Here is a 12,987-nt window from a genome sequence, read left to right on the forward strand (position 1 = left end):
GGTCCCCGGTCCGGTACGGGGGCAACACTGAGGGTTGCGATCTGTTGCCGGACATGGAAAAAGACAAAAAGACAAAAAAAAAAAAGAAAAGGAATACAGAGAGCCGAGCCCGTGGCGCACTTGGGAGAGTGCGGCGCTGGGAGTGCAGCAGCGCTCCATCCGCAGGTTTGGATCCTATATAGGGATGACCAGTGCGCTCACAGCGCTCACTGGCTGAGCGCGGTGTGGCCAGTCTCAAAAAGGACGAAAAAAAAAAAAAAGAAAAGGAATACAGAGAACCAGTTAGGAGTGCATACCACCTCACCAAAAAAAAAAAGTAATAGTTCAGACTCTCAAAGGTTAAGTAACTTACCTGAGGTTACTCAGTGGCAGATTAGCCTAAGTCTAGGAGTGTTCTCTGCACCAGTGTGAAACCATCCCATGCTTCCCCCATCAACATAACCTAGCCACATAAGGAACACTTCCAAGTCTCTGCAGCTCGGTTCTCATGTTGTCTCTCCCACCTAATTACTCAATCCAGTCTACTGTCCATTTAAATTTCAGGGCAAAGTTTTTGAAGAAATTAAGTAACCGCAAATCCCCCTTTGCCCCCATTCTAATATCTGCCCCTCCAGTTCTCAACAGAGGGGCTGTCTTTATCATATGTGGGTGGGATAGAAAGGGAGGTGGCACGGTTCACCGTGCAGTTATTCTCTAGCCTTCAACATATGCTATCTCAGCCCTGAGTTCCTCTGACCATGGCAACTTGTTCGGAGAGCAGTGGTGCTACCCTGAGAGCATTTTAGATCAGTGGCCATCTCTTGAGTCCACTAGTCACATTATAGTCACTAAGATCAATGTGATCAATCAAATAAATATGACTTATCAGTGATGATCAAAGGTAGACAAGAGGCACAGACTGTTGAGGGAATACCCTCTATTAAACAGAGTTCTAGGAATGACACATGGAATGCCCGAATTGTTAAAGTGCTCAAGTACAATATAAAAAAAAAGGTGTTGGGAAGGTGTCTACTGGTGAGGAAGTAAGGCACAATTTGAGGGGCTTCTGGAAAGATACAACAAAAAATGTACATAAAAAGAATTCTGCTCACATTATTATAGCAATGATGAGGGAGAGAAAAGCTCAGAGCCTAGTTTCTGAATTACTCAAGCTCTGAATCAAAGATATCCCTAGTTGCAAACCAGCTCCTTTAACTCCTCATGGACACTGAATAAGACCTTTATTGTTATGTCTTTTTGCTCTCTTTTTTCACCAAATAACCTTCTAATCTGAAATCTGGTTCCCTCAATATATATCACCACTACAAAAAAAAAGTCCATTATGGCCAAGTGATCGATTTAGACGTGACCTGTAAACCATTTTCCTGTAGGGTGGTTATGAAAAACCTGGGGCGAGATAAGAAATCTGAGTTTCCAAATCTGAGACCCATACCCAAGAACAAGAGGTCCATAATGTATCTATCCTCTCGGAATGATTACAAGATCCAGGACTGGGGTGCCACGGTAGTGAGGGGTAAGCATCCATCAGCAGCAGTAGTTACCTTGTCCTAGAAGTAAGTGTATGGCCTCAGCAGTCACTTGTAAGTCCAGTGAGCAGTGGCCCAGCCCTGGCCCTTGCATAGGTCCCGGTGGCGAAGAAAACAGGCATGGACCCGGAACCGGCGGCCACAGTGGGGACAGGCATGCAGGGCTCCAGCATGGGTCTTCATGTGCTCTGTCAGATGGTGCTTCAGCTTGAAGCGCTTGTTGCAGATGCCACAGCCAAAAGGCCGAAGGCTGAAGGTCAGCATGATGTGCCGATCACGCTTTGGCTTCACTGCAAACCTCTTCCCACACAAGCAACCAAAGCGTTTTCCATCCGCAGGGGGTGTCCCCCCTAGTTTCACAGGCCCATGCACAGCCTGCCCTGCTCCCCCGGGTCCTCCAATCCCCGAAAGGATTTCATTGCCATGAAGATCCACTGGTTTCCAGGAAGGACCCCCTCCCCCAGATGTTGCCCCTGCTCCTGAGGGCAACAAGAACCCTAGCTCCCCATTCCCTTCAGTGTCCCCTTCAGGAAACACTTTGGTCTCCTCCTTTGCTCCTCCAGACTGAGTGCCACCTCCTGATATGTCCTCCTTAGGCTCAACGGGTTCCTGCTTAATGTAGAAGATTTTGGGGGGCAGTGCGGTAGAAGGGGCAGGAAGCTCAAGTGGCACACTCTCACCCTCTGGAAGCCTGCGGGGAGTAGCAGATATGGGCAGTGGGTGGGATCCGTGAGGACGGGGAAAACCACCTGATACTCTCTGAGGCTGAGGAGTCTGCGAGAGTGCTGCTGACCCCTGGTCCTCATCTTCTTCCTCTTCCTCCTCCTCCTCCTCCTCTTCTTCCTCCACCTGAATTTGTAACACCTCTCCCAGTTCACTCCCCTCCCCTCCCCCAGGGCTCTCAGTTGAAGCAGGGCTCTCAGTAGAAGCGGAGGACTGCACTGCAGTCTGGAAGGGGGAAGAGCGAATGCACCAGCCTCCTGGAGACGATGTGGTGGAAAGAAGTGCATGGTAGGAGTTTACTCCACGGACTGAAATTCCACCACCTGAAGTTTCCAGTTCCCTAAGAATCTCTGAGCACTGATCTACTACTTGCCACATCTGAAGGCCACTGGCCACAAGGAGATGGGCAGGGAGAGCATCCAGTGGCAGGCGGAGGCGCCCTGAATAAATGAGCTGGAGCAGCCCCTCAAAGGCATCTGCTTCAATGACACTCGGCAGGGTGAGACGCGGTGCATCTCCCAGAAGCAGCTTGTCATGGAAGTAAGGAGAGGCAGCAGCCAGCACTGCTTTGTGAGCCCTAAGTTCCCGGCCCTGCACCAGGAGGGACACATCGCAGAACTTTCCCTCTAGCCTGTGGCGGTTCAGGGATTCCAGCAGCGATGAGCTATGCTGGGGGAACTCGATCTGGATCGTCCGTGGGGCTGGGTTGCAGATCGGGGAGGGGGGTACGGGAGGCAAAGGCGTCGTGGTATCCATGGCCTCCTCGATGAGAGAGAGATCCCACAGGGTCAGGAAGAGGAGATGAGGGGCTGGGGGTAGACTCCACGTGGGATGAAAGCTATGGAGAGAAAGAGATGAGGAGTCACAGAAGCCCCGGGAAAAGGGAATCAAATCTCCTCAAATAACTGCCCCCTCCCCCACGCGGTTTCTGCAGATCAGTCCTGCCCACCAAGCAAACAAAAACGAACAACAAAACACCAACCGCGGTTTTAACTTCCAGGCCCTGCGGAAGAAGAGAAGGAAGTCCTTCAGCCACGAGCCTGACCTCGCCGGCCCGCGACGGCTCCTGCTCTGCCGCTCCGTTTCGCCTCACGGTGTCCACAGAGGCAGGCTCCCAGGAAGCCACGGCCACCCGGACACCTCCAGTCCCGGCCTGGCTTGACTCGCCGTCGCCACGCCCCCGCCGTTACACACGCGGCGCTGCCCTCGGAGATCCTCTGCAGAGGCAGCACGGTCCTGGGCCGGAAGCCACCGCCTCCCCGCCAGACGCGACGCTGGATGCGGCGGGCGGGGCCAGGGCCGCAGCCAATCGGAGGGCGACGCTCTACAAGCCTCGTGTTGATTGGTTGTACGGACGAGAAGGGCAGTGCTGGCCGGCGGGATGGGGTGTCTGGGGCAGCGGCCGAGGTGCTCGCTACTGCGGAGGGTGGGAGGCCAGGGCTCCGGAGAGCGCACTCTAGACGGAGGGGGCGGGCTGTCAGCCGCCCCGGAAAGCTGCGTTTCTCAGTGATTAAATGTAGCGCGCGACCTCCCCTCGGTAGGTGCTGAGAGGGGCGAGATTGAACTAGGCACTTGTCCACATCGCCTTGTATCCTCCCACCAGCCGTGGGAGGTAGGGGTTGCAGTCCTCAGTTTCCATGCGGGGGACACCGAGGCTGGTAGAGTCACTCGGCTGGCAAGTGGTGGGTCTGGGACCCAGATTTGCTAAAGAACCAGGTTCTCTCCATTCCGCACGGGAGCATTTTAACCAGCAATTAAACCTTTATTTCTAGGTAATTCTTTTTTAGAGATATATGTAGATATATATACTTGGACTCTGTTACAGATAATGCCGCTGTCCCCGGCCTCTTTGCTTCTTCACTGTAAATGAAGCAGTAGGTGAGGGGAGAGAGAGACTGGGGGTATGGCTAGTGCAAAACACCCGCTCTAAAATAGGGTTGGTCGGTTAGCTTTGTTGGTTAGAGCGTGGTGCCAATAACACTAAGGTCTAGGGTTGCTCCCTGTACTGGCCAGCAGCCAATCAATCAGTCATCACCATGCTGGATGGGAGAGTGATATTCTATAGGGAGACTATGGCATCAGCCAGGCATATAGTCAGCTTCCTCTCAAAAAGCAGATCCTTGTACCGGCCAGCTGCAAATAAATAAATAAATAAAAAGATCCCATCACCTCGCTGGTCCTCCTGGAGATCCCAACCCAAGAAAGTGAACACAGCGATAAAAGAACAATCTCCGTTTATTAAACATGATTTTTCTGTTTCACCACACACTCCAGAAAAAAAGGAAATGGGGCTGGGAGTGGAGAAAAGGGACAGTGGGGGGGGGGATAGAGAAGGTTGGGAGTGGAGTTGGGAGGGAGAACGAGAAACCAAAATAAAACAGGTAGGAAGAGCATCTCCCTACCCTTAAGGTCGTGGGTGGGGAAGGAAGCAGAGGGGTGAGAGGGAGGGGGCCAGGAAGCTCTGTACAGAGGGGTCGCCCCCAGCCCACACACACACACCCCAGATATGTACAGTACAAACCCCAGATAATTACAACAGCCAAAGAAGAGAGGAGGAAGGGGGATCTAGGGGTAGGGCCTGAGATGGGGAAAGCAGAGGAAAGGGCACAGGGATAAAATTTCACATATTTACAACTTTTATATAAGTATAAATTTGGCCCCGGCTGGGTAGATGTGTGTATGGGGATGGGACTATAGGGGAAATGTCCATACAAAAGAAAGAAGGGTGGAGTCTGGGAAGAGTCTCAATACCAAACGCAAGAAGGGATGAGGAGGCAAGGCTGGGTAGGGGACAGCAGTCAGGGAGGAGGGGGTGCCAAGGAGGGGCTTATCCCCTCCCGTGGCCTACCCACCCCAGACCCCATCCGTCCTACCTCCCCTATCCCGCCAGAGAGCTATGTACAGAGAAACACCGAAAAATTGTGGAGCTGGCGGGAGGGAGGGAGGAGGAGGGAGATTGGGGCAGGGGGAGGATGAGAGGGAAGCCCAGCCCTGTCCTACCTCCCCCAAGGGACAGAGACATGGAAGGGGGCCCCCCCAACATTCCTCCTCCAACACAGGTCCCCCCACCCTGGGGGAGAGAGACATGGCTTTTCCTAGAGTAAGTTTCCCCCTCCACCTGGGAGTAGAGACCAAGAGAGAGGGGAGGGGCAGGGGGGACTGCATGTCAGGGTAGTACAGATCAATTAGTCTGTCCTCCCCAACATACACACCCTCCTAAACCCTAACCCATCGCCCTAACCTCAATTCCACCCCACCCAACACACTGGGGGAGGGGGGGGCATAAGCCCCCTCACCCCGCTCTGGGACCAGCCAAGAGCAGATCAGGTGTGGGAAGAAGGGGAGAGAACTCCCATTCCCCCCTTGCTGCCCCCTCCCTGCCCCGGTGGCCCCCTCCACCCCATCTGGGTTCTGGGTGGGGAGGGAGTAAATTTAAGAGTGGTAGGAGGAGAAGGAGTTTGTGCGTGCTGAGCCCCCCCAGACGCTCCTGAGAAATCAAGGGGTAATAGGGCCCCCTCACCCGGGGTCCCCTCCCCATAACAAGGGGGACAGGGGAGGCCAAAATGGGGCGGCGGAGGGGAGTTAGATTGTCAGCTCTGGTTACTGCTAAAAAATCACCCTGAAGTTGAAAGTTTGGAGGTGCCACACCCCAAACTGGGGGTGAGGGTCTGTCCCCAAGTGCTCAGGGGAACGATGAGGCAGAGGATGGGGATAGCACCCCGGAGTGAAGGGGTCTGTGTGGGGTAGGTGGTGTCCTGGGGCAAGGGTCCCTGGGGGTCAAAGAGGGGGCAGCACCCCAACAGGAAGGAAAGGGGGGCGGCTGAGGGTCCCCACTTTCCCTCCTGAAAATGGTGCAGTGGGGTGGGGCATCAGTGCCCCCCAGGGAGGTATTCAGGGAGGCAATCCTGCTGTCCCTCGGTGATGTCCAGTCCTGGTGGTTGGTGCTGTTACAGGATGGGGTGCATGGGGAAGGAGAAGGTCTGTGATGCTGGGTGGGCTAGTGGTCTGCGGTGTTTCGGAACTCGCCGTTCTCCGTGATCTGCAGCCGGGGTGGAGGGGGTGGGGCTGGGGGGGCCAGGCCGTTCCAAGGTGGGGCCAGCGTCACACGCGGGTTTGTTGGACCCAAGGGGGGAAGCTGCCTCTCCTGCAAGACACCAAAGAGGAGAGCGCGGACTTATTGAGACGCTTCAAGGGGACCTGGATGCCAGCCCCCTAAGCAGTGGCCTCCCCCATAGCCAGCCCACTCCATAAGCCATGTCCCACCCCCTCCTCTCAGGACAATTCCCACCATCCTCCTATTTTGTTTCTCACCTGCAGTAGGAGTTACGTCCTCTGGGATCAGAGAGAAGAGAATCTTACCCCTCACTCCTAACAGGGGCCTTCAGTCCTTCAACCCAGAGTGTCACACCAGGAAACCAGCTCAAAAGCAGCAAGTTCCAGCTCACCCCCAACCTAACCCCTCAAGTTTCACCTATATATTCCCTGCCCAACCCACCCTCCTCCTCTTAGAACCCCCTTCCAGCCCACCCCCAACCCGAGGTAGGAACTTTGTGCTGAGGAACAAGGGGAGGCAGTACAGCAAAACCTCATTAATCCAAACCCCCGTGGATTTGGAGTTTTTTCATAATTTGAACAAAAACTGGGTTTGAGTTTTCCTTTATCTGTGAAGAAAGGGTGTGCTAAGCAAATTAGTGGTGGAAATGTGTCTGTAGGAGGGGATATTTAACCTATACCAGAAAACAGACTTTTCAATCCTATCTATTCATTAATGCATGCTCCCTGACGGCCTAAGTAAAAAAGCTTTGTTCATAGAGTTCTACTTACTGTATATATTTTGAAGACATGCATTTCATTAAATAGACATTGTCATTCAGTTTTGTCACTTATTCAGAGTGGCCATCTTCTCAAATACAACTTTCCAAATTAGAGAGGTTTAACTGTACTGGGGGGAAAGGAAGGGGATTCAGGGAGGTGATGTGGGTAGGGAAAAATCTTGTGAAAGGGCTGCCTCTCTCATACTTATGGCAGAAATTACGAGGAGCTTCTGCAGAGACACAGCATGCCCCAATCTCTGTATCCCTGGGAAGCAGAAACTGGCTTGCTTGCTTTCCACCCCCTTCCTTTCAGTCCCTCTCCCTGGGCGCCCAGTTTCAGGGTGAGAAGTATCAGACCCTACTCCCACCCCTGGTCCTATTCTCACTGCCCGCCCCCGCCCCCCTTCTCCTGGACTAACTCCTGGTTCCTGCCCTCAGCCCTACTTTCTGGCCCTCTGCTGGGAGAGAATAAAGTCATATGAATTCTGGTCACTCACTTGGCTTTTTAAAATTCAGCTCAAAACTAATTTTTAAATTAATGGCTGAGCTACAGAGAGACCAATACCTACAAGTGCTTTAGAAAAAATGTCCAAATTATTTCCTGGGCCATGGAGCATTTAGGCTTGGCAACATAGCTATGTCTGACCATATCTCCAAAGGATACAAAACATTCTAAGTAAAGGCCCCCAGATCAGCTTTCCCTTCCATCCCAGAGTCAATGATCTCACCTCTCAAGAGGTCACCCAAACCCAGCCTTACATTAAGCAAAGCTGCACTCTTAGCTTGCTGGGTATCTCACATACTTTGTGCAAGTCAGTGAGAGAGGAAATTACGTAGGGTAGGGTATCCTGAGTATGGCAGGAGAGGAGGGGAAGGATCCCTCAGATTCCCTTCCCTCTACTTGTTTGCTGGCGACAGCACACAGGCATGCCCCCTACACCCCCATGGACCCAAATTTAGAAAGTAGATAAATTAGGGCACCATTATACATTTTACAAAAGAATTCACTGCAGGAGTCCTTTAAATGGTGAGGACCCCTGGTGCCTTTTAGCATCTGTTTACAGATCACTAACTACTTTGATAGAGAGGTTGGGCAGGCAGAGAGTTAAAATTACAGTGTGAAGAGTCACTGCCCACTGCAGATCAATCCCACGGAAAATAAAGCATCTCAGAAATTATGTCTGTGGCTGAGACAGGTTCTACTGGCTTTTTAGGTAGGATTATGTGTCCAGCAAGGCCACTGGGTGGCAGGAGAGAGGGAGTGAGTGGCATTAGCCACCAGGGATGTGAGCTCTGACAAGAATAGAGAAGTAATTTAACATGCTTTTCCTGGCATCTATGCCTAGGAATCAACATGGCTATTGAGTCCATGATCCGATCTAGGAAGATGTCTTGCCCCACTTCTAACTCCCAGGCCATATGGGCCGGTCCAGATCCTAACATCTGTCCAAGGTTCTATTCTTGGTTCTACTCTTGCCCCTTCTCCATGTTCCATCCCCCTGCCTACTTTAAGACATCTCAGTAGCATTTTCTACAGGACTCCCCAAAGACTCCCTAAGTTAACTACCCACTCCTAATTCTTACCCATTGGGGGCTAATATGAACCCCAAATGCCTTCTACCTCACAAATGTAAGGGAGGAGGAAGAGAGAGAAACAGATGAGGAGTGGAAAGGAGGGGTAGAGAACCAAGGTTAGGGAAGGAAGAGGAAACCCCAACCTACCTGCTTTGTCAGCACAGCCCCTATAGCCAGGGTCGTCCCCCAACCCATCGTCACCTCCACCCCATCAACAAACCGACTCCCAACGTCCCAATCTCCAAGGACGCTCTGGTGAAATGGGGGGTGACAGACATACACTGGAGAGGTAGAGGAAGAGAGGGTCTAGAGTCAGGAGGAGGCTGGGAGAGGTAGGTTTTGTAGGGAAGGGAGTGTGACCTGTGAATGTGCTGGGCCCGCCTAGGATTAAACTCTTGGTATTGCTAAGGTATCATTGGATAGTTCCAGGAAGCAGCAGGAAGTGCTCTCTTTGGGTTGTGCCTTGGGAGATGAGTCTGTGCAGGAAGTGACAGAAGGGTGGGGTCTATGGAGATTCGCTGGGTGTGGAGGGTAGCAGTGAGAGGGGAGAGACTCCGGAGAGTTGGAGGGAACTGGGCTTCATGACCAACCTGCAGTGGTCCGGAGTCACCTCCCCCTGTGTCCTCCGCCCGTGGTCAAAGCAGAACCAGGAGAATTACCTGATGAGGAGCTGCAGGGGGAGAGAGTGGGGTCATGGGTTCAGGAGCCTTTGGTTGTCATGGTGAGGAAGCTTGGCGGTCAGAGCAGAGGAAGGAGGAGCATGGGTAGAAAAGTGAGCAGAATTTGGGGAAAGCACTTAGTGCAGAAAGGAGGTCCTAAAAGCTGGCTGGTGAGTAGAGAGGGTGGGCAACAATGAGCTGGAAATCGAGTCAGGTGTGAGGACCAAAGGCAGGGGAAGGCCAAAGGAAGGCTTGACTGAGGTAAAGGGGGAGATTACAGGGTGGGAGGCCTTCAATATCTGAGGAGTCAGGGAGAAGATGCTATACAGGAACTGCCAAGGAGTCAGGAAAACTGAGGTGCCAAGGGAACAGAGGTGAGGGGAACCCCAAGTCTCTAGGTTACCCTTCAGGGCTTGGGGAAACTACAGGTCACAGTGCCCTATGCTCTATTCTAGCAAATGGCAGCTTCTGGCCCTCCTGGCCCAAGAAGAATTCAGAGGAAGCTGAACTCCCTGCCTTGAACAGGAGTGGGCAAAGAAAGGGCAGAGGTTCAAGGAACTGGGTGGGGAATGGGGGCAGAAAGACTGAGGTTCTGGTGGAAGGTCCTGAGACGCAGACAGAAGCAGGAAGACGGGCTGGGAAGGCATGGGGGTGGGGCTGACACTGCCAGGAGTGACAAAGGCACAGACAATGGGATGAAGATGGGGTCACTGGGGGACTGCTGGGAGCAGCCAGTGGACAGACAGAGAGACAGATGACAATGGGGTTGGGGTGGCTGGTGCAGTTGAGTGCACGAAGGACGGTGGGATGGATGGGGATGGGACACGGAGAAGATAAATGACATTGTAATTTCCACCTGAGCGTCGAGCAGCCTCTTCTTGGGTTCGGGCAGCGGTTCAGCCATGGTGGGGTGGTCCCGGCGCAGCTCCTCCTCCACCAGCATCAGCCTGAAGGGACGGGCTTCAGTGGGGTTAGTGGCGGGCACGGGCTTGGAGCCTGCCCATGGAACTCCTGGTCCTGGGGAACCCCTGCAGCTCTCTGAAAAGCCTCAGGCTTCCCTCTCCCCTTCCCCCAGAATCCCCCCATTGGCATGACCCAAAAGAGTCCCTGTTACTCAGGATCATACTCTCCACCTTCCTCTTAGGGATGCTCATGTCTCCCTGCTAAGGAGGGAGACTTTCTGTGACTCAAAGACCTCTACCACCCAGACATCTCTATCCCTCCTCTTCCCAAGCAGGGCCCCTTTCTCAGACCCCCTATGGCTGAGGACCTGGCTTCTACATTCCCCATGCCACCTCACTGAACCTAGGCAAACTCCAGTGACGGCCCCTGGACTACAATCATTATCATTCCCAGCATCTCCCTGCCTTTGGTCAAGATTCTCGAAGTGATTTCTCATAGAGGATATCAATTAGAGTAGTGGTTTCCAAAAAATGTTTCAAGTCAAGAAGCCCTTTTCTTCTAATTAAATCTCACTCAAAAATACTTCTAGAATGGGTAAAAATGGAACTGGCTCTGGCTGAAGTAAGGCCCTGGGTACCCCCCCACAACCGCTGCCCAATAAACACACTGTCAAAAATAACTGACTTCCTTACTGAGACACCTCCTTTGGAGCCTAAGGCTTGGTGAAGTAGTTGAAAACACGAACAGGCTAAAAGACCCTTCCAAGGCTGGAGAGAGGATCTACTCAGGATGAGTGGTCAGGGCTACTCTGGCTAGGGATCCCTGCTTAGCTTTGGGGTGGACATCACAGGCTGAGCTGAGAATAACCAATGGGAGTCCTGGCCTTGGCTGAGTCCAGACATTTTCCAAGGGCTTCAGAGGTTACTCTATCAGGAGAGAGATCAGGGTTTACTAAAGAGATGTTTCTCCCCATCTGGTGATGGGTGAGTGGTTGGCATCCTTGGGAGGAGGGTGGTGGGATCTCCTGGAGGTTTTCCCCATTTTGGGGAATGAGGGTTGGAGGAGTAGCTCGCCTGCTCGCTCTCTTCAGCCTCAGGCTCTCCCTTGCTCCTCCCTCCCCGGGCCGCCCCTCACCTGCCAATGATGCTCTTGATCTGTGAATCCTTCTCCACCTGCTGCTGCCTTAGCCTCTTCTCACTCTGCTCCAGTCGGGCCTGATACTGCATCAGGATTTTGCTGGTCTGTTCTTCTTGGGACAGCAGCCTCCGCTCATACTCTTCCAGCTTCCGGTTGGACATGTGCAGCCGCTCCTTCAGTGAGTGGATCTCCTCCTCATACTCCTTCACCTGCCCGCCGGGCACATGACCCCGCACTGTGAGGGGCGCCCCTGCCCTGATCCCACCACCAGCCTCTCCATCCCTATCTGCCAAGCACAGCCACTGCATGGTGAGGGATATCCAACTGCCTTCCCCAACCCTTTCCCTGCCTGTTGATAACACCCACACACCTGCTCTTGAGAAGGTCCTGCCATGATGCTGAGGTTGCCTCAAAATGGAACAAGGTCACACACTCCCACACCCTGAGAGGTATGTACATGCCCTCACATGTGCATCTGTACACATGAGGAGCCACACAGAAACCTAGACAGATTCACAGGCACATGTGGAGTAACTATACCCAGAATTAAAGATAAGGTGACTCCTCAGCCCCAAACCAGGCCACAGATCACATGGAGGAGATAAAGGAAGAAAAGATACTTCCTTTATCTGGGTGGGGGGAGGCAAGTGCTGTCCTACATGTGACTCCCTCCTTGGCCCTGCCCTAGGGATAGGGGGTCTTCAAGTGAATCGCAGGCTGAGAATCTAGGAATGTCTCTCTGTTAATAATAACCCTGGAGTTCAGGGCTGAAAGAGCTCAGAAGAGTCATTTTATCAGCCCTATTGGCTATAGAATCTAGAGCTGTGCTGTCTAATATGGTAGCCTCTAACCACATGTAGCAATTTAAAACTTAAATGAAACTAAAAATTTAGTTCCTGAATCGCAAGGCTAGTAGCTACCATATCGAACAATGCAGATTACAGAATATTTGCATCAATGCAGAAAGTTCTATTGGATAATGCTAATCTATAGCCTTTCTCAACAAGGATTCCTCATCTGAAGCAGAGAAAAAACGATTCAAGAAATTATTTTCTCATTCTCTGAAGAGGGTACATACATAACCCCATTGCAAATGCAGAGGAAAGATGTGAATTCATTGCCTATGACTGCTGCCTTGGGGCATTAGGGCTTAATTCTCTCATGGAACTTGCTGGACCAAGTCCATCTGAATCAGTCCTGATATTTCCTATGCTCAAAGACCACTTCCCGCAAGAAACCTCCCTCCACTCCCCCACGTTGGGGGTCATATGTTCTTTACATATGACCTAATCCCACAGCCACCCTCTTCTTAGGGCCCTCAGAGCAACAGATTCCCCAAGTAACTTTCTGCTAAGTTACCTGTGTGTGCCCCAGGGCTCTTGGTGCCGTCTGCCCTCAGCTGCCACCAACTGAGAGTCTGGATGGTCTTTCTACACATGACCTATATATACCACTTTACAACATGCAAAACCTGCCCTCCGACACTCTGTCACCTATGCCTATGGGACAGTGTTGGGTAACACAGACAGCTCCTGTAATATAACTGCAACTCGCTCCATCCCTGCCCAATTTATTAGCTCCCACTGCTAGTAAAGTAACTTTTCCAATCCTCAGCAGTCTCAAGAGCCAGCGCTTATGTTCTCCCTGGGG

The 12,987-nt window shown here is 52.3% G+C and overlaps 2 protein-coding genes across 15 annotated transcripts in view; both read right to left on the bottom strand.

Annotated features, from left to right (window-relative positions):
* ZBTB9 (zinc finger and BTB domain containing 9) overlaps positions 1-3,511 on the bottom strand; it is an 11,984-nt gene extending 8,473 nt beyond the window's left edge. Inside the window, exons 1-2 of the mRNA XM_008584017.1 lie at positions 3,300-3,511; positions 1,542-3,087 (exon numbers count right to left, since the gene is read on the bottom strand). Of these exons, the coding sequence (XP_008582239.1) occupies positions 1,575-3,005 (1,431 nt within the window). The 5' untranslated portion in view covers positions 3,006-3,087; positions 3,300-3,511 and the 3' untranslated portion in view covers positions 1,542-1,574. The remainder of the gene's footprint in view (positions 1-1,541; positions 3,088-3,299) is intronic.
* Positions 3,512-4,466: 955 nt separating this feature from the next.
* SYNGAP1 (synaptic Ras GTPase activating protein 1) overlaps positions 4,467-12,987 on the bottom strand; it is a 32,091-nt gene continuing 23,570 nt past the window's right edge. For 2 of the 14 annotated variants that reach the window (XM_008584021.1, XM_008584018.1), the window contains 2 exons: positions 11,335-11,546; positions 9,323-10,244 (listed from right to left, as the gene is read on the bottom strand). In XM_008584021.1, the coding sequence (XP_008582243.1) occupies positions 9,848-10,244; positions 11,335-11,546 (609 nt within the window). In that variant the 3' untranslated portion in view covers positions 9,323-9,847. The other 12 variants (XM_008584025.1, XM_008584024.1, XR_551332.1 and 9 more) reach the window with 11 other exon arrangements.

This window comes from Galeopterus variegatus, unplaced genomic scaffold, assembly GCF_000696425.1.
Source record: "Galeopterus variegatus unplaced genomic scaffold, G_variegatus-3.0.2 Scaffold3128, whole genome shotgun sequence".
NCBI lineage: Eukaryota > Metazoa > Chordata > Mammalia > Dermoptera > Cynocephalidae > Galeopterus > Galeopterus variegatus.